Raw genomic sequence first — 20136 nt, forward strand, 5'->3', positions numbered from 1 at the left:
TCTCGTAAAGGGGGCGTTCTTTGCACCAACAACACTGCGAGAATAAAAGCAACTGGGGTTTAGGGTTACAACCCCTATTCTTAGAGGCGCCGTTGTTATTCTTCGGCGAAAACTATTTACAAAGTCGAGCCTAATGGCATCAAGAGATTTCACTCCGTATTGCACGACGCACCATACTCTACTCAACATCCCCCCTCTACCTCTCTTCGTCTCTCTTCTCGAGCACGAAATTAGCTTAACAATTCCTAACCTGACGTGAATCCCACTGACGCGTGAAACTATATTCTTTCACCTACATCTCGTAATCTGGCTCTGATAAACTAGTCGAACAAGCTGTTCGGACAGTGCAAGAAATGTTAACCGGTCTATATGTATATAAATTTAAATCTTATCGTTAGCAGATTTCTTTGGGCATTGCTAATAAGCTATGTCATATTACACGGGTTCTTGAGAAAAGGGTGAATAGCTTAAATCTTGACGGACGTCTTTATATCTAGAAGAACTTCAGCGTTGATTCATCGAGGCCGTTATAGTCGCGTGTGCAAATCTGACGAGTCTTTCCCTCCTATACGCATATATATATATATATATATATGTAGTATATATACGTCGGTGATAAAGTTAGTTGTCGCGATTGAGTCGGATCAGTCTGTAAAGGGGAAGGGGACGCAGATGCTCTCGGGTCTAATGCAATAAAGGTTTTTCGAGTGGGTCGAAACGTATATGCATATTGACCCGGTCAATCTCGTATAGCTACTAATCCTCCTTCGCTTTGCTCCGCACACCTCACCCCTCCCACTCTCTCCTTCTCTACCCCTACTCCGTCTACGGACTGCGTAGGTACCATCACTTAAACGTAACGCGTTTTGCTCGATTTTAGGACCAATATCAGCCGACACGAATCGCCCATCATCTTCGTCAACCACTATAGTATACCTAGGCTTCATATGCAAATCAGCCTCTTAGGGATAAGATAACTAAATCACGATTAAAGCGAACACCCTCCGATTCCTATAGCATTGGCCAATTCCAGATTACTCGATATAACGAATTAGCGAATAAAATCCGACGCGTGTAACTCTGACGGGCGCGCGCAGCAAAATAAGAGGAGAGAATGGTAGACCATGGAAAAGTGGTGCTGCGGAGGATGAGAAGAGTTTAAACCGAAGGTTTATCGTGGAGAGATTTAATTGACCGGAAGGTCGACAATCCCAATTTGGAAACTACGATGCTCCGGCGGAACATCGTGGATTGGCAGGGTCCCCTTTGCTGGCACGGTACCCTTTCGCTATCAGCCCTTTGGCTCTTTTGCTTCTAACCCTCTCTTTCCACGTCCTTCTCGCACTTTCAGGCCAGACCATTACGAATGTTCCCCCGGTGGTTCCTCAGTAAGCTGAGCACACGGCGTGCACAAATGGAAAACGGATTGATTAATCGTAGTAATTACCGATCAGCCCCCGCTAATTAGATATCCGACTCCTGCTAAAGCCAGCCATCGGCCCCAGAGGGTTTCCCGTTGGCGCACAAGTACCAAGGGCCCTTTGGGGCTGGGGAGCAGGACTTCCCGACTAAATGAGATTGTTTGACGGAACCAGCCAATAATTCCCAACAGCAAACCCGTCCCATTCTCTCGCAACTATATATATATATATACAAGAGCAATACCATATAATACCTCTATTTCTATAACTTCAAAAGTCCAGAATAAAGTCTCATAAATATCTCAAGCCTGCAATTATACTTGAATGAGATCGATTTCTTAATTGATTTTTCGGAACTATATAAAGATATCAACGTCACTGTCCGGGATGGCATAAATATTTAAGCAGCACGATCGCATTAAATTATGAGTGGAGAAAAAGTTGGGCGAGAGCAAGAAAAGAGAGAAATCCGAGAAGAGGATGAGGAAGGAAGAGCAAGCAAGCAAGCAAGCAAGCAAGCAAGCAAGCAAGAAAGAAAGAAAGAAAGAAAGAGGAGCTTTGATATCGTGAGAGATCGATGCTCGAGTATCGTTGACTTTAGGAGTCGAGGGGACCGTGCCACTCGATCGAGTCGAAAATCTCGTGGGCCCGTATAAGGTGAGACTCGGTGTAAGAAAGAGACAGAAGGTGGAGGAGGTGGAGACTCGGAGGTGATGGAGTGACACGATAGCAGCAAGCAGCCAAGCACCGGTGTCAACGCACACCCTTCTGACTTACCGCTGCACAAGCGTTAACTGTTCTACCGAACGAACGAGCTGTTCGAATCCTTGAGAAGCGTCGAGTAACCCGAAACTTTGACAAACCTATCCGAACGAAGCTTGCATCGATCCGATGCTTACCCCATATTGCTCCATTACCACCGGTATGTAACAATGTTATGCTTGAACGTCTGATTCGATTTTTCATGCAATTATGTATACGAGGATATTCCAAATATAGGAAGGTACTGTATTATACACTCATACGACTTGCATATACAATCTTACATATTTTCGACAAATCGAGGATATCCTCGTTTGTTAAATTTGCCGTCATCAGACAGTGGCGATAATTTGATTGGGAAGGGGAGGGAGGACTTACTCCGGATAGCGAAATTATAAACTTTCTATATCCTAGCGTGACGATTATCCAGCTTCTCGCAGGTTCTTTCGCCGGTTTACCAATTTATTTACGATCGTTTCCGTTAGGTTTACAGGCTTTAAACGCCAGTGTTAATCGGCTCGATCGGGCAAGCTTTCGCGGAAACGCGAGAGATTGGCGGGCCGACGTTTAACGTCGCTATAGGCTCTAAAATCGCGACACTGGAGTAACGATTTTAACTCGCGGGAGTCGAGATCCGAGTGCGGGAAGATGGTAGAGGGGAGGAAGGGAGGCATTAACATCCGGTCGCGAGGATTTACGGCGCCATTCGCGTGGCTCCCGGGCCCCGGACGATTTTGTAAAACGAAATGTCTCGTTAGCAAGTCGCTTACAGCCGAACTCGCGGAGGGGTCAGGGGAGGCTTGTGGTTTTACAGCGGTCTAAATTACAGCTCGACGTACGGTTATGATGTTAACGATTCCCCAAGCCCGGACGCCGCTGTGCGAAACGCAATGGCTGCATCCCTTCTTCGCGGCGGGGCTCGATCAGCTTTACGAGATAAATTCTTTATTGATACTCGTCGTTTCACAGAATCCAGTAAGCCTCCCCCTCCCCCGTCCCTAGGCACACAACCCCTTCGCTCATCGTTCATGAATATTCAATTAAGACATTACATTACTATCAACGTGACTATACGTACGTTACCTTGATTCGTATAAAATTTGCCCATCTTCGATTCCACTTTATTTAATTCCACCTTGTTAACATCCTTCTGTCACTTTTCGAGACGAATAAATAGGTAATTTATCGGAGCAATGAATGAGTAACGTATACGTAAATTTATGGGCCTGGGATATCCCACATTTATAGCCTAAGTGAAACGAAAACACGTCTAACCGTAGATCTCTCGTGGGCATAACTCGCGAGGAGCATTAAAATCACCGGGGTGATTAAGCATGCGAAGGAAAATCGCTCTTCGTCGAGGCTAAAACATCGAAAGTCCGTTAAGACAGCGTCGTAGCAGGCTCGATGAACACAGCTGTGAGTGATAAAATTATTTCGACCTCGGTGTAAATAGAATAAATCGCGCGTATACTACTTGCACTCGGTGCAGAGAAAGCGGGGAAAAATGACGGCATGCGGCGAATCTCTATCTTTCTTGCTCTCCGTATGTGCATGGCGGGACATCGAAATAAACTGCCTAAGTGCCAGCTACCGGCGAGTCGAGAGGCAAGGGGATGGATAAGGAGGTACGGCAGACCGATAAATAACCTCTGCTTTATTTGCGAGATGCCGTCCCGTCGGTAGGGATAGCCCGGTTAAATTAGCAGGAATATTAGTACACATTCGTGCCACTTTAATCCACTGCGCGCTCAACAGATTTCTTCCAGTGATGGATCAGCTAAGAGAAGCCCCGACAAATCTCATATTAACAACTACTTATTCGTCTAGCATTATTATTAAATTTTTGAAAATTTATCAAAATCTCACGTGGCTGTATCAGCTTTTTTAAAAAAATATTCAAGTGTAAAAATCCAGTCTAGATTATTCTGATTCTCTCACAAATGGTTTATTTACACCTTAGCTACGGTATCCACATTAAAACTTTCGACCAATATCGGTATATAATAGTTCTTCTCCAGCTATGTCACGCGTTTCAATGATTTTCTGGCATAAGTTAGGTGCGGCCGGTTGGTAGGATACGCGCGGAGGGATACACGTGGTAACAAGCTGGCAACTGTTCTAACTACTGTCCAGGTTGATATATGTGACGGAAAATTGTGGGCGAAGGGATGGAGAGAGAGAGAGAGAGAGAGAGAGAGAGAGGAAAAGAGGGTGGGATGCACAGTGAGAGACGCGAAATATTAAGGGGCAGCGGAGAAGGGGGCTTCGATGTTTTCCGGGACACGTAGGCGGGTTGCTTATTTTATTTACGAATTATTTCGTTTGTCCGGAGTATTCTAATTAGGGAAAGCTCGGCTATTTCTAAGCACGGCGTCGCGACGCGTTGCACGCTCTAATTGCATTACAGAAACATGAGCTCCTTTACGGCCAGATATTTCACGAAACTTATCGCGTGCCAACGAAGAAATTGCTGTCTGCGTTGTGCCCGCGCTTGAGAAAAGCACTTTTCTTTTCGCTTGGTCCACGCCTACGCCTTTCTACCTGCCCGCCTACGCCATGCGTACGCATCACTGCACACCTTCCAGCAAGACTATAAAAAAACTAGACAAAAATTTCACTACTGTCACCGAGGCACAATGCAACAATACTGTACTCATACAGCACACTTGACTAAAAGTTGTCTTATAGACATCTTTTAGTTATCCAATTGACTAAATGACACCTAAAATATGTCTTTAAGACGTTTGGTGCTTTATGGGATCAAAGAGCTTTAATAAACATTCAATTGTTTTAGAACTGATCGATGGATCAATGAAAGTTTCTCGGTAATGACTGTATATAAAAAGGGAGAGCTAAAATTTATAAATTTGTGGTTAAAAATCATAGATGCAATTTTTAGTCAACGGAAATATAGTCGAACTAACTGCACCCCACGGTTTGATTTGTGCTCAATTATACCGTTCGAATCACTCTTTGGAATTCGCGAGTTTATTATAAGCCAACGAGAGGGGGGGGGGGGGGGGAGAAGCGTCGGGTGCGTCGTTCCAATTTTATTTATGTGGAGATGCGCAAGAAATTCAGTGTGGGTGGAAGGGCGACGGAGGGTCGGTGGGGGGAGGGAGAGGGTAGGGGAGAGAAACATCAAGAGATGGCAAACAGCGACGCGCACGCGATATTCGAGCAATTCGTTTGGCGTTTTATATCCGAGCCGAAATCAGCCCGTTCCCCTCCCCTGCCCCTCCTTCCAACCGCCCCCGCGCAACATCGCAACGTGCTTGATTCAACCGATTATTTCGATCTTTGCTCTCGCTAAAGTTAGCCCAAGAGATTAGCTCGTCGCGACACGCTTCGTGGCAAGTTTTTCGAGAGAGAGAAAGAGAGAGGGAAGGTAGAACGTGTAGGTGTCGGTGAGGTATGATTACGGGAGGGATGAGGTGACGCTGTGGTGACCCTACCTCGTCGCTTAAATATCACGGTAAACAGGGGCGTTTGTAATTCGGATGGTGGCGCAGGTGGCGCGTGGAAACATCTATCAAGATGGCGAGATAGGCCCGTCGTCCTTTGCAAAGAGAAAACGCGTAGATGCGATGGAAAGGGCTGGCGAGGGATCAAGCCGAAGAAACCGGGGATTCCGTAGGACAGGCTGAACTAAGCCGCTGGAAAGATACACCTCCAGCAGCCACCCCCCAAATACTCAACCCACACCTTTCCTTAACCCTTCCAAGTAATACCGGATTGGATGGGAATTAGTCTTCTCCTTGCACTCCTCCTCCTTCACAATTCTGTCAAAGTAATCCCGTTGGAGAATTCCTATATATAATCCCTTCCCACAGCAAATATTTATAATAAATCTACCGGAAAGATCGAGAGCTATCTCTCGGAAATATTCTTTGAAACTCTTATTATATATACTTCATAGGCACGAGAGCCTAATTAGTCACATCGGAGAGTTTTTATTCCCCAGCAATTGTGGACTTTTTACGATTATCCTGGGATGAAAGGGAGGAAACAGTGTCAGTCTGAAGAGATACGCTAAACGTAGATAAAACGATAGAGACCTGATTTACACCCGAATTTATACACCATGTAGGTAGCTATTTCGTTTTACGGTTTAACTCGATCGTGAATATTTTATTGTTCGCTCGGGTACTCGCAGCGATATCTCAGAAGTTCCCAGTGTAAAAGGAGGAACCTCTTTATCCGAGACAAGCGTGTTTGATAATCCGTAGTGCAGTAGTTATACTGGCAAACTTAATGACAATTTGTTAAACTCGATCGTTAATATTTTATTGTCCTGGAACATCTTGGATATGCTAGGAGTAAAAACGCAGCTGTTTTTATGGAGGACGTTCGTATTCGATAATCCATTGGCTGGATTCCTTCGGAACGTTAATGACGATTCGCGGATCATGCGAACTCGTTAACGTAATCTCCGCGCACTCGAAGCGCACCTGCGATAGAGATGTGAGAGAGCTCCTCCGTGCACTATATAATATATATGTATATAATCCTCTCGAATACATTATTCGTGAATGAAGTAAATAGAAAAAGTATGAAAAAAGTAAATTAAAAAAATCTAAAGTAGTAGCCAAGACCATCGCGAAATTTCTTCCTCGCAAGACGCATTTATTCAATACGATAAAACTATTCCACGCCTCTGACTCGAAATTTATAGTTACCCCGCAACGGTTGCACTCAGATTTATTTCGTTAACCCGTGTATCCAAGATTTTCACGTCGACTCGTGTTATTATAATTATGTGCAAATCAAAATTTACGAGCTGCACCATTTAGGTGCCAGCATTTATCGCCAGCGTGAAAGCTTAGATCCGGCTTGACTCGGACGAACAGCTTGTAAATCACTGGAAAAACCTGGATAAGGAAGAATCTTTAAAATTTAAATTACACCTTTCCATAGACTAAAATCTCGAAAGAATATAATGGGGGAAATCAAGATTATATTATATTAACATGCGGAGAGAGAGACCACCAGGCACATAGAACGCGTATAACATCATGAATAAAATTGCTTGGCTGGTTGCTCCGCGTGCCGGAACATTGGCACTCGGCTGATTGGCGCGCTAAAATAATCAGCGTGTTACATTGTCAGCTCGCCGAGCTCGCGCGCATACTCGCGTTTGATGTACGGGTGCAATTTCAGGGCATTTGGAATTCTCGTATGACACACGTGGGCTCCTACACAATGCACGATCGGTGCTTCGTGTGATGCATCGTTCAAAAGGGACGAAAAAATAATAGATGAAAAAGATCAGCAAGAAGGTCGTACGTAGGGAGAGGAAAAAAGAAAAATAGAGGGGAGGGGGTCGATTAATCGCAGCACGATCATTGGATTGGTCGATATCGAAGCTTATCGGACCAGCAATTTTAAGTAACAATCGATACCATCGCCATCGAACTCCGCAATCACGCGCGATTAACTTAACGACTTAACGAGCTACCCCGAAGAACGAGCACGGCGATAATTCACTTCCGATGATAAATCCCGCGAATAAACAGGAATCTGAGCGTAGTACTCACCAGTTGTTGACTTGAAGGATCGTCAGCCCCGTGTCCTGTGCCAACTGCTTTTTCTGGTCTTCCGAGGGGTAGGGATGCTGCAACAAAAGAAGAGAGAGATACGCGTTAATAATGTTAACATGGAGCATTCGCTCGGTCAGGATAGAATTACTGATACTTCGTGTGCGCCGAGCCGATCTTGGCCGCTCGCAAACGTTTCAGGTGCGAGGCTCGCAATAAAGTTGCGGGACCTTCTCGGTGCATAACGGGCACCTGCGAAATATTATTTATTGTCGAGACACGTGAGTAAACATAAAAAGAGAGGGAGGGGTGGTAAAGAAGAAGGCAGAGTGAAAAAATGAAAGGAGGTAAAAAGAGCTGGATATGGTCGCGTTTATCGCGAAGTCGCATCGGCGCAGATGCGACTATCCGTCCGGGCCAGCCAGCGCAACTCGTATTTCCTCCGCGAAAGAGACTTTACGAGGCAACGCCGAAGAAACACGAGAGTAAGGCGGCGAAGGGACCGGATAACACGCAGATGGCATAACTGGATAACCTGCCTATGAAATAGATACATGTCAAACACTTTGTTACACCACGCTCAGCACTGAATTTCAATTATTTTACGCGATCTTTCCTCCCCGCCAATTTATCCTGCAAATCCATTTCGACCAAACGCGATATTCTCCGATATACGCATGGTAGTCCTTCCAGCTGAAATATACTGCTTGACAATCGGTGAATTACTACCGAGTTAATTTGTCGTATTATGAAATTTCTGAATTTATGAAATCAATTAGTGCGTCTCTATCGTTTAATTAGGCAATGGATGGTTTCTTAAGTGACCGTAGCACGAGATTTTACGAGCTGTCAGGATCGCATTAGCGGTGTAAAAGAGAGAAACGCAAACGCAAGATGTACGCTGGCACAGTCGGTCTTATCACAAAAGTGAATCTGGGGTTGGACCCGCGACGATTTGGCACGGAAGCAGTTCTACAGCTCCTTATTAGCTTTACAAAGTTTCATATTGTACACGCGTATATAACGATAGGCTGCGGCTTAGGACCCGTAAGCCAAACTACGCGTTGACGTTCCATCGGTCTTTAAGCGAAGGCTCATAAATTTCCGCGTAAACCTGGCCCGCTCCACCACTAAAATTACTGTGCGCATTAATTTCGCCCATTGGACAGCCGATCTTTCGCGTCCAGATTCGCGAGGAGTGCCAAGATCCACGGTAGCCACGTGCTAAAGTCACACGCGTGTCTGGCGCCTTGGAGGAAGGCCTGCACGTTTTCTCTCCATGAAACATGCCCCTGCGGAGAGGGAAATCTGCGCTATAATGGTGTATAAATATAATTGACCATATAACTTTAATGTTTTATCGTTTATATACTATAGCTCTCCTATACTGTGCTATAATATTAATCTATATATATATATACGTACGTGAGCGGATAAATTGATTCGAAAAACAATCGAATTCACGTCTCATGGTACACGAGTTATTTGGCTTTTGGCGAGTCGAGTGATGAATTAAGATTTAATAGGAACCGCTAGAGCCGACTGATCCAACTGGATGAATATGCGAATTCTATTGGAGGATCGCGAGAGCCGCTCGATTAAATCATCAGCGACGGCGGAAAGCGGCAACGCAACGGTGCAGGCAGGTAATGGCCAGCTGGCAGGTAGGACTCATCGCTCGAATCGTTGCCCGGCCGCATTAATCTCAATTAGAAACTGAAAGTCACCCGATGATTATGACGCGAGGTAAACAGAGCTCAGCGATTTCCAGCCTGCAAACTGGAGTGTTTCAGGGAGTTCCGGCGTCCGTTGTGGGACAGATATGAAGGCCACGCGAGACTATCAATTACGGAACAGCTCGTTCGAGCACAATAAACAAGCGCGTGCATGCTCGCACATAAACAGAGAGAGAGAGAGAGAGAGAGAGAGAGAGAGAGAGAGAGACGAGCAATAGCTTTAAATTCGATATAAAAGATACGGCGCTGCGCGTAAAAGCCAGCGGCCGAACCACATCGTATTTTTCCATAATTAGCAGGTGGCGCTCGCGGTATTACATTGCAGGCAGCTTTTTGCCGAGGCCTGCGGTATTTTTGGAAACCACAGAGGCGAATCTGCCCTCGCAACACAGAATCCACCTCCTCTCCGTGCATCGTTTATATATCATGTTTCTTGGAGGTGAGCCACGCTACAGGCACCCCCGACCACAACCCATTGTGCCCCGGTCTACGCGATCCGAACGATTCTTATCCTAATTAAATCGGTCGCTTGCATTGTCCCGGTGTAGAATTTCCATCGGACCTGTTCACGCACAAGCACGACCAACGCTCGCTTTACGTACGAGTATACGATAAATATATTGTATCCAGAGAGTCTATATGTATTCTCCTCTCTCAATATATATATATATATATATATATTTATCCTAAATATCGATTGGTCCCCAATAAGCTCGATCCCTTAGATTTAAATGAAGAGCTTGAACGGATTAACGGTCCAAAAAGGAAACGTGAATTTCTTGAGGGGAGGAGTAAAACTTTTCTAATGCTACGTGGTTGGAAGTAACGGGGTTCTCGCGTTAGGAGAACTTTGGAGATTCGAGGATCGACAAGGTTGCTGTAAATTGGTAGCAGGTGCTTGCAACAACTTGGGCGAACATGCTGGAATTAGCGAGGACTCAGACGGTGTATCAGACGAGGCTGCACTGGATATTCCCTTTTCTTCTCCTGGCTTTCTCTCCCCCAAGCTTCGTTGGTATATGCATAAAACAATCAAGATAATTGTCGAAGCTTCGTGGGGACTGGCTGGCTGACTGTGCTCGCTCTCTATCCCTATCTTACTTTCTCTAGACCCCCGGTGATGGCTGAGGGAAAAGGGGAGGGCTAGGAGCTATCCAATTACATTGAAAACAATAGTCTTAAGTGCTCGCGGCGGTCCGCTCCGAGCCACCCCCTGTTCCAACGATGCTTTTCCACGGGGGATCCTTCCCCCACTCCTCCTCCTCCCTCGTGACGATGCACAACTCCAACTTAAAGAAAGAACTGCCATAAGACACCTGCCACTGAATCGCGAGATTTTCTTGTCAACCTATCCAAATTCACCCGAAACTTTTGATTGTAGGGGAATCGCGTGCACGGGAGGATAGAGACAGATACGGGCAAAGAGAGTCGGTAGCCAAACAAGCGATAAAATGAAAATGAGCGGTAAAAAGACAATATGAAAACCATTTGGGTCTCTCGTCGACTGGGGCGGAACGAGCGAGGCGGAAGCAGGGCTAAGTGTGTAAATGAGTCCGTAGTTTAGCTCGATTGCCTCGAGACGACCCCTTTTCGCAACGAGCTAACCTCATCTACGGCCTGCTTCACAATCATGGTCTCCATGTAACCGAAATATCTGTGTCTTAATTCTTTAAGAAAGAACTCATCCCTAAGATCGTTCCACACGGACAATGCTCTTCTCCTTCGGTAACCAAATTCAAATCGGTAGAAGCGACCTGTGAATGATTTAATCCACTCGATATATATAAGCTTCCTTATCCAATCTTTGCATATATCCTTTTAAAGAAAGCTATTTCTTTAGAATTTCCATTGATCGAGTCTTGTTCTTTGTAAATTATGGACTATATTCGATTGGATATAGTAAAGGATGAATAATATATATATATATATATATATATATATATATGTGTGTGTGTGTGTGTGTGTAATCGATCAGGAATCTTATGGAAGAGACTAGCGCTCGATAATTCACTGGCGTCGGCTCGGCGTGCGCCGCGTGCTGCGTCAGGACATCGATGTCGATGGGCGGAGGCGTCTCCGACATTTCGCCCTGGACCCGAATGACACGTCGATGACGAGCTCTGCTGACTCCAGCTAACGAGCTGGGCGTCCGTCTCCCCAAGTCCTGTAGAAATCTCGCAACGTCATCATCCCCGCTTCCTGGACCAGTTACTTCAATCTCAAATTCAATCTCCCTCTCTGTACCTCCCTTGGTGATATTCCACCTCTTAAATCGCTCGAAAACCACGGAAATTTTAGCAAAAAATTCTAAAGGGACGATAAAAGGTGAGAGAGTATTGAGAAGAAATTCGATTGGAACTGAAATTTGGGATAAACGGTGGGATTATGATGGAAAGTGGAAGTTATCGACTGTGGATGCAGGACATTTGTGAGAAGCTGGGAGAGAATAAACGATGTCAGCGCGTCAGTCATCTCTAATACCTTCATTTCGTCTGCTGCCTACCCTTCGGCAGATGGTTATATGTATATATATATATGCATATAAGAGAAATTTCCATAAGCGGGTAAAACTTCGTTACTCCCCGGGTTTATTCAATTCCAGCGTTAAAATCCACTAATGTGCCTTTATCGCCGAGGCGGGCATCCAAGTAATGGCTTGCTTTGACTCACGAAATCATCCATCCTGAATGTTCATCGGAAGGAACCAACGGTCCCGTCAAAAAATCTAAGAAATCCCCCAAAGTACCCGAGGATATAATTCTATTCGCGAGCGTGCCAGTGAACGATAAATCATTCCTCGATCCGTTAATACACACGCCCCTTTTCACGATAGATTATCCTAATGACCGATTTAAACTATCCAAATGATTTAAAATCAGGCTGCAATAACTAGTTTAAGATTGATACGATTAGTCAAAGTACACTGGATGCCACAGAAACGTGTAATTAGAGAAAATCTCGTCGAACACCTCATAAATTGATTTTCCTCTCCCGATACGAGTGGCCAGCGAGAAAAACGAGTATAGACCTGTAATTACCGAAGGAATAAGCTCATTGGGGTGTTCATTTACGTTATGCATGCAATATAGGAAGAAGAAGGCAAATGAGATGGCAACGAACGGAAAGTAATTGGTAGGAATGCGCGCGTCAAGTTGTAGCAATTTAGCGAGAAGGGTATTCATAGGGAAGAGGTTTCCTTGTTCGGTGAGTGAAAACTGCACAGTGCACGCGCGTCGAACTGATGGCTGATGCCGCGTGACAGCCAGGAGACGCTCCAGCGAGATTGGAATCGAGCAAGATGGCATCCCAAGATTTCCCACGTGATGGAGCGTCGCCGGAGCAGACGCGCGACGTCCCTTTGTGTGTAATTACGAGGAAACACAATGGAATGTATGGAGGTATGCGCGAGCTGGATAGGCCGATACCAGATAAGCCGGGCCCAAAGAAGGTATGCTGTCCCGCGACGTTGACTCGTGCGACTACCAAGGACCAACCAGGCCCTTGGATCCATCTGCCATGCAGCTTCGCCAGGTATCATTGGGAAATCTGCTACGTCACTCTATCCCCTCCGTCTCCCTCATCCATCCTCCGATCATCCACACATATCTCGCAGCTTGGAAGGAGACAACGTGTACCGACCGTAAAAATAACACGTAAGATTGCAGGGCTAATTGATATTTCGTTGGACTATATAAAAGCTTGTGAAATTCGTACCGGAGGTTCTGCCTAGTCGATCGAGTCGATATGCTAGGCGAATCGAAGCTGACGAGCGAATTGGTACGAGTTTCAGGGGAGGGCGTGGTCGAAGCAGGTCTCTGTGACACGGCCACCTCAATCAGCGTGCGACGCGACGCCCAAAGCTGTCATTATCACGCGACCCCGTCTAGTCCATTCGAGCTCCGCAGACACCAGGAACAACCGCCGAGAGCAAGAGAATTCGTCGTGGTCGTCGTGGAGCCCGGCTGGACCGCTCCGCTGATGAACATCGCACGTATAGACTCGTTCCCTTACGGGGCTGTGCGAGTTCTCACGATCCGTGCAGACTTTGGACACCCTTCTTCCCTTCGAACACCCCCGGACACACCCCCGTCATTGTGAGCTTTCGAGGTGTTCGAAGGTTCAATCCTCCTACGGATCGACGACCAGCTGACCCCGACTACTGACCCGGCTTTGTCTCCCAATTTCATTGATTAGGCCTTGCTTCCCCCAACCCCGAGGAACCCTCCACCCTCCTGCCAGCACCCAACGACTGATTGCGGCGCGTTAATGAAACTGACCGATGCTGCTGCACTAATCTCGACCGACGGGATGATTCTTCCCGGTGAAATGCGAAAAAAGAACCGCGCGGACTCAATTACCTTAATTAAAATCGCTAATGAGGCGCTGGATGAACTGTCTCGGGGATTGATCGACGATAATCGTAATAATAGTTATAAGAGTAATACAAAGTGACACGTGCTGCCGTTGGAGGGTAAATAGGATTGCTGTATGATTGTCGGGTAAGTAGCGCTGGCCTCACTTTCGATATTCATCCGAAGGTTTCACTTTCTTCGAGCTAGGCCTCGTTAACGACGAGAGGCGGACCCGAAGCTCCATTGACAGGAGTTCCTGGCTGGGCCCCGGAGCGGCCGTCAATCGGTGCAGCTTACCCCATGACTTGTGGGAATCACGATAATTATAACGTTTCCATCGAGTTTAGATACGGCCTGTAATAGTGAACTCGCCCCCGCCCCCATCCCCGTATCCAGCAACCATCGGCAAGACCCTGGGGCTGCAATTCTCTGCTTATGCTCCTCGCTCGCGCCGCTACCCGACAATCATCCACGGCCAGTCTTTCAGTCAGCTCTCTCGCTATTTAATTATCCATTTAAACCGTGTAATTTCCTACGTATCCTCCCCACCAAACACACTCTGCTTCGATAGTTCCATAAACGGATAGCATTGAATTCGGCGACACAATGCCTTGAAAATCTTCATTACCTCTCCTTCGTCAGAGTATACGTATACCTATACACACACCGTTTATATATTCATTCCCTGCTCGCGCGTTATCCATTTTTTCCATCGAATAAATTATATACAAATATATATATATATATATTTTGCAAAGGTTAGCATAATTTCACGCAGGTCGATCGCACAGGCGCGGATCGAGTTTAATTGCATGGTAGCCGAAGGCGTATCCAGCGTCTTCGGATCGGATATGTCGTAGAGGATTTTAGCAGCGGCAAGAAGGCAGGAAGCGTGGGAGTGTGTGGTGGTATATAGCGATCGTGCCGAGCCGAAAATGGGCGTCCGGTCGTTACCGATACCGGTAACAAGGATACACTCGCGAGCGGAGCCATTTCGTTGGGTAGTTTACTGTCGTCCCGAGACATCCGCGGCTGGATTAGAATCGCGTCCAGCCGTCCAGCCCTTTCGTTTCTCCAACTGGAGCGTCTCCGTGTTGCTTTTTCACGCCACTACGCTAACACGCTCGTAACCTTCCGGACCTACGAGCAGCCTTCTGGCCGAACGTGCCCATTGTAGCCAGGCTGCTAAGGGTATCGGTAGAAGCTGCAGCAACGCCAAATAATGCACCGTTAACGTTACGACCCGACCATTATGGAGCCTGTTTCCTTCTCCCTTCCGGTACCCCGCGCGCGCGCACCGACTATCTCAAATGCCACCTGGACGACGGATAAGCCACAAATTCCCCACCGAACGACTCCATAAAATTACGGCAAGAATTAATTCAAGAATTTCACACCGTGCGTCTTTGTCGTTGCGTGTATTGTCCAAAAGCGAGGATCGATTTTCGGGAGGTGCACGCGAGACTACGTCATATTTTCAGGGCCATTCCCCCGCGCCGTACATGGGTTGGATTATGCATAGATTTGGAAAAACACGTCTGGTCTGGATGGTCGCTGCGGTCGTTTCGCGCGCGGTATTCGAGCCCCGAGCAGCTTCGGCAGGGCCGTATAAACCAAATGGCTGTTAGGTGATATTGGCTACGGCGTGTCGCGGAAGGCGTCGATGTATATTCTCCCCGAGTAGAGCCACACGGGCCACCCCCGTTTAGTGTCAATTTATTCGGGATTCCCGAGATTCCCGAGACTTTGCCGCTCGCGTGCGATCAGCCCCGCCCGTTTGCATAATATTGTATTTATTTCCTCTTGTAAGCCCGAAACCCCTCGCCTTCTCTCGCACCAATGACATCATATACGTTCGCCCCGAAATGGCCGTATACGGGTTACAAGAAAATCCACCCTTTCCCTCCCTCGAAACGAGCAATTTGCCACCGGCGCGATATTGGATGGCGAAGCAAGCACTCTCTTCTACGACGAATCATTTTCCGAATTACCGGTGAAAAGACAGGATTCTTTGAGTAAGAGTGGTAGTGCAATGTTTATACGGGAAATGACGCGATGCTATTTATAAAAATGGCAGTATTATATCTCGCGGAGATAATCGAGGTTTGTACCTGTTGCCAAATGGTAGGTCACAGCTGTTCGCTGCTAGGAAGCCTAGCTGGAAATGGCTGTTAATGTATATCGGTGCGTAAATTTATCGCGCATAAAGTAAGCTCGGCGAGGAGAAGGTGCTTCGGCAACACCCACGCGACAATGTAAAGGTGAGAGCGAATTATTGAAAGCGCGCGGGCAATAGCGCGTGGCCTCGCCGATAAAGAAGGCAGGGATGGCCGTTATCGTAGCCCGTTTCATGAATAAGCACGCAAACATTCGTAGGAGCGCGAGGAGCGGTCGAGTTCGATAAGCCGAATCGCTAAAATCCACCGCAGTCTCTTGGCCTTTCGTGTGTCTATGTGTGTCTGTGTGTGTGCTCATTCCATATACTATCCGGTCATGCATCTAAACTACCCGCGATAAACAAATATATAAGCACGAAAGATAATTCTCGACAATTTTCAAAGACGAGAATTAGTCTCGTGACAGCTCGAAGCGTGAATTTATCAATTTATCAGGGGAATGCGGTTCTCTCTCCGGCTGTTATCCGTATATCCAGCGGTGATAAAATTCGAGGGTTGATAAAGAGAAAATTGGCGAACGGAGCAATTCGGTTGATACAGTGCGCGAGGAGGAAAAATAATGCTCGGTGCATTTTGCAATTATAAAATACAATATTGATAATGAGCACGCCAGTCAGAGGAAGAGATCCGGGGGGTGCAAGAGGGGAGGGGGGGGGGGAGGATTGACGGAAAGGTGGATCAAGAGCGAGGGACAAGGGGTGCATCGATAACCCCCCGTGTCGAAGAGTTTGAGTGATTGACGCGATCGGACGGAACAGATCGTGATGCGAGCGGAGAAAAGTGTTGACCGCTCGTTCCCCCAAACCATTGACAGGTGCATAACGCTTTCAAACAAATAGGAGCAAATTCCTCTCTTCTGCAGCACCTCTATCCGAATCCTTCCCAGCCCCCGAGCGCTCTTGCCACCAAGCAATGCATTTTTAAAGCCTAACGATACACGGCTACCGATAAACATCAGCTCTGTCAGAATCTCCACTAATAAAAGACAATATTTCCATTCGCACCATATACTGACGCATTTTTAATCAAAATCATGCCTATATTTTTTTGTTCGCTCTCTAATAGCATTTACATAAATATGTGTGCATATATAAACATCGAAATGAAAGCAAAGTTATACGAGCATCGGATAAACGAGATCGATGATGTAAACCGTTGGCAGATTTCGAATTATGCCAATAATGGTTGGCGGGGAGTTCCGGTGAAAGCGGAAACGCACCCAGGGCGAAGTGTAAGCAATCACGACCGTATTTTACAAGCCATATCACAGTGGCCGACGTGTTTCAGAGGTGAACGCGCTTCACCTAGATCACTGTCGTGTTTTCGTTGTTTCCAGAATGCCAGAGCGTTGCTCTATGAAGGCTCTCAGCGCAGCCCGGGGCACTGACAATCACCTGTCGAGCGGGATCGCACTGCTCCCGGCACCCTAACCACCTCCACCTCCATCACCACCACCTCCTGGCCTCGTCACTCGAGCCAGAAACGCGTGGAACACAGGTGCACCAGCTTTTTACCTGAGCGTGCTGATGGATCAATTTTACCGAGCGGCTTGCGAGCGATAAAGCCCCGAGAGCCCTTAGAACCAACCGGAAGTAGCCATTTCTCACGGACGATGCCGGCGCGTTAGGCTGCGCGCGCCAAGATTCGAGGATAAGAAAAATGCACACCACTGCACCCCCTTCCTTGAATCCTCTATCGTTCCTAATAAACCTTATTTCGATTATTCTTTCCAATGTTTTATATAGATCGCATTATTTTTACGTAAGTTACTCCATATGTAACTATACAATGCGCTCTTGGGCAGTTTTTGTCCAGTATTTCCATCAAATTTGGAAGATTTTCGAGGACACGGTATAGCGTGCATGGCTGAGCGAGAACCGCGCGCAGTGACGTAGTCTCGTTAATGCGTTTAGTCAATTTTGCAGACAGGAACACGTCAAACGCTTCCGCTGAAGCGAATCGCACTGCGAAAAATGACAGCTCATCGGATTTTACGGATCCAGCATGGCTGGTGCAGACTTGGTGATTTTCATCGCTGTAATCATGCGTTTATCGACGTCGCAATCCCCTCGCGGCCGATCAACCCGCCGGAACGAATTCTCGTGGCCGCGCAAAATCGCCAAACGGCCAACTATATTTATTCCATTAAATAGATTTCCCAGTGCGCTAGGAGTCGTTCGATAAAACAATCCTGAAAGCCGACAGCTCTCGCTGTCTCTGCCTGCTGTCCGCGATCGCTATCTATAGGAACGTATATGTGGAAACGAAAAAAAAAAGAATAAATATCGAAATTTCAACCGAAACATTTATTAGTACGTTTACTCTTTTATTATTATTCAAGCCCGTCAAGCGTCTCACCGGCTTTATATGGACTTTCATGAGAAGCATTGATGGCTTTGATATTTTTTGCTCGCTTCGTTATTATATCAACGTACGAAATTTCGTTTATTGGAAAATCTCATTTTTAACAGCTCACGCTCCGATTAATCTATGAAATATTTATCAACCTGTGCGAATGATTATTAACAGCGAGAGAAGTTCCAGATCGTGGACAGTGCACACTACAGGATCGACGACCTAGCGTTATTATCGTTATTTAATATCCCGGGGTCATTAGCGCGCTCTTCAATTCCACTACGGAAGGGTGTGCTTATTCCACTTTTAGATTGAGTTCACGATTATCTCCCACCCTTTTTACTCGTGTGCAGCGAGGAAAAAGCTTCGAAGCATCCTTACACGCGCCTCGTATACATCTTTTATTCAACCTACATTGCAGTACCATATATGTACGTATATTAGCAGTGACTGCTCCTTGTATTTTTATACTCTTGAAGTATTATACATATATATATACATACATAGAGTTCTCTGGAAACGAAATGGATTGATTGTCATGTTAGTCCAAGTTTTCTCTCAAAATTCGTATTGTCTGCTTAACGACGATACATTTAAGTTGTGCAATTTCGAGCATCGTAAATTTTGAAAGAAAACCATCTTGCGTCACGTCAGACTGAAATTCTAAATTAGATTAAATTTTTGACCCATTGGTGGAAGCTTAGACATTCAGTGGTAATATAGTATGCAGTTGATTATGAATTCGCTTACGTCATAGAGACGCGCCAAGAAGGAGTTTCAAAGATATATATATGGTAGAGCGAAAAAACTTATGTGAAAGCAAATCATTATCTTGACTCTAGTGCGAATGAGAAAGGATCCTGAGGAAGCTCATGATGGATTGGAAACGGAAAAATTAGTCCTGATTATGCGTAATTTGCCACAGCTATCTCGATAAGTCTTCGTTTTCTTCCATCGTCTTTCCTCGTCATGAAAAAAGTAATAATAGATCTATATACATCTATTGTCCATAAAAATAAAATGGCGCTCTTACAATAAAACGAGATAAGGGTCCTATAGTACTATATATTTTTGTTATCCTGGGAACATAGAACAGTGTTTAAAGATAAACTTTCCTCTCCTCGTTAACGAGCAATGCAATTCTGAATGTTTTCCATGCACGCGTTTGCGTGGCTATTTTGCAAAAGGGAAATTGATTTCTCACGAAGCTGACTGTATTTTGCAGTTATTTGCTCGAGCTTACATAGACGCACACGTTAATACGATTGCGTGTGCGAGAGTAGTAGGGTTGATAGGTGGCCACTGCGCGGATTGACAGACGGATATTTTTATGCGAAGCCCCAGTCGATAATCCACGCGCTGTTTTATGGCTGCGCCGATGACGTCACGCGTAATGCATAAATTTTTATCATCTTTGTGCAAAGGAGTACCTCCAACGTACCAATGCACGCGTGTATATACGTGGAAACGTTCTCCCAGATATTCCAATTTTGTTTCCATCATCGTTTTACTTTTACTTTTGACCCAAGCTTTTCGCTGAGGGATTATTTTCCAACGGTGTTATATATGCATAAAACTGTCGTATAACGTTATCAGCACTCGCGCACTCGTATAAGTAACGTATGTGCGTATTTACATATAGCCGAGCTTAAGTATGTATGCAAATTCGTGTGGAGCGTACTATATATGTATATATATATTCGCGGGACCCACAAAGTTGCATGCAGGTGCACGGGTCACCGAACCGGTGAGAGCTCGCGCATTCGCTTTCGTCGGTTTGGCCGGATTTGGCT

The 20136-nt window shown here is 46.0% G+C and overlaps 1 protein-coding gene across 1 annotated transcript in view; it reads right to left on the reverse strand.

The window, feature by feature from the left end:
* Positions 1 to 20136, reverse strand: part of hth (homothorax) — a 330111-nt gene that overhangs the window by 69508 nt on the left and 240467 nt on the right. The window contains exon 12 of the mRNA XM_066743762.1: positions 7724 to 7800. Coding sequence (XP_066599859.1) covers positions 7724 to 7800 — 77 coding nt within the window. The remainder of the gene's footprint in view (positions 1 to 7723; positions 7801 to 20136) is intronic.

This window comes from Prorops nasuta, unplaced genomic scaffold (genome assembly GCF_024137725.1).
Source record: "Prorops nasuta isolate Cenicafe-Biocafe unplaced genomic scaffold, Cenicafe_Pnas_1.2 PNAS00002, whole genome shotgun sequence".
Classification (NCBI taxonomy): Eukaryota; Metazoa; Arthropoda; class Insecta; order Hymenoptera; family Bethylidae; genus Prorops; species Prorops nasuta.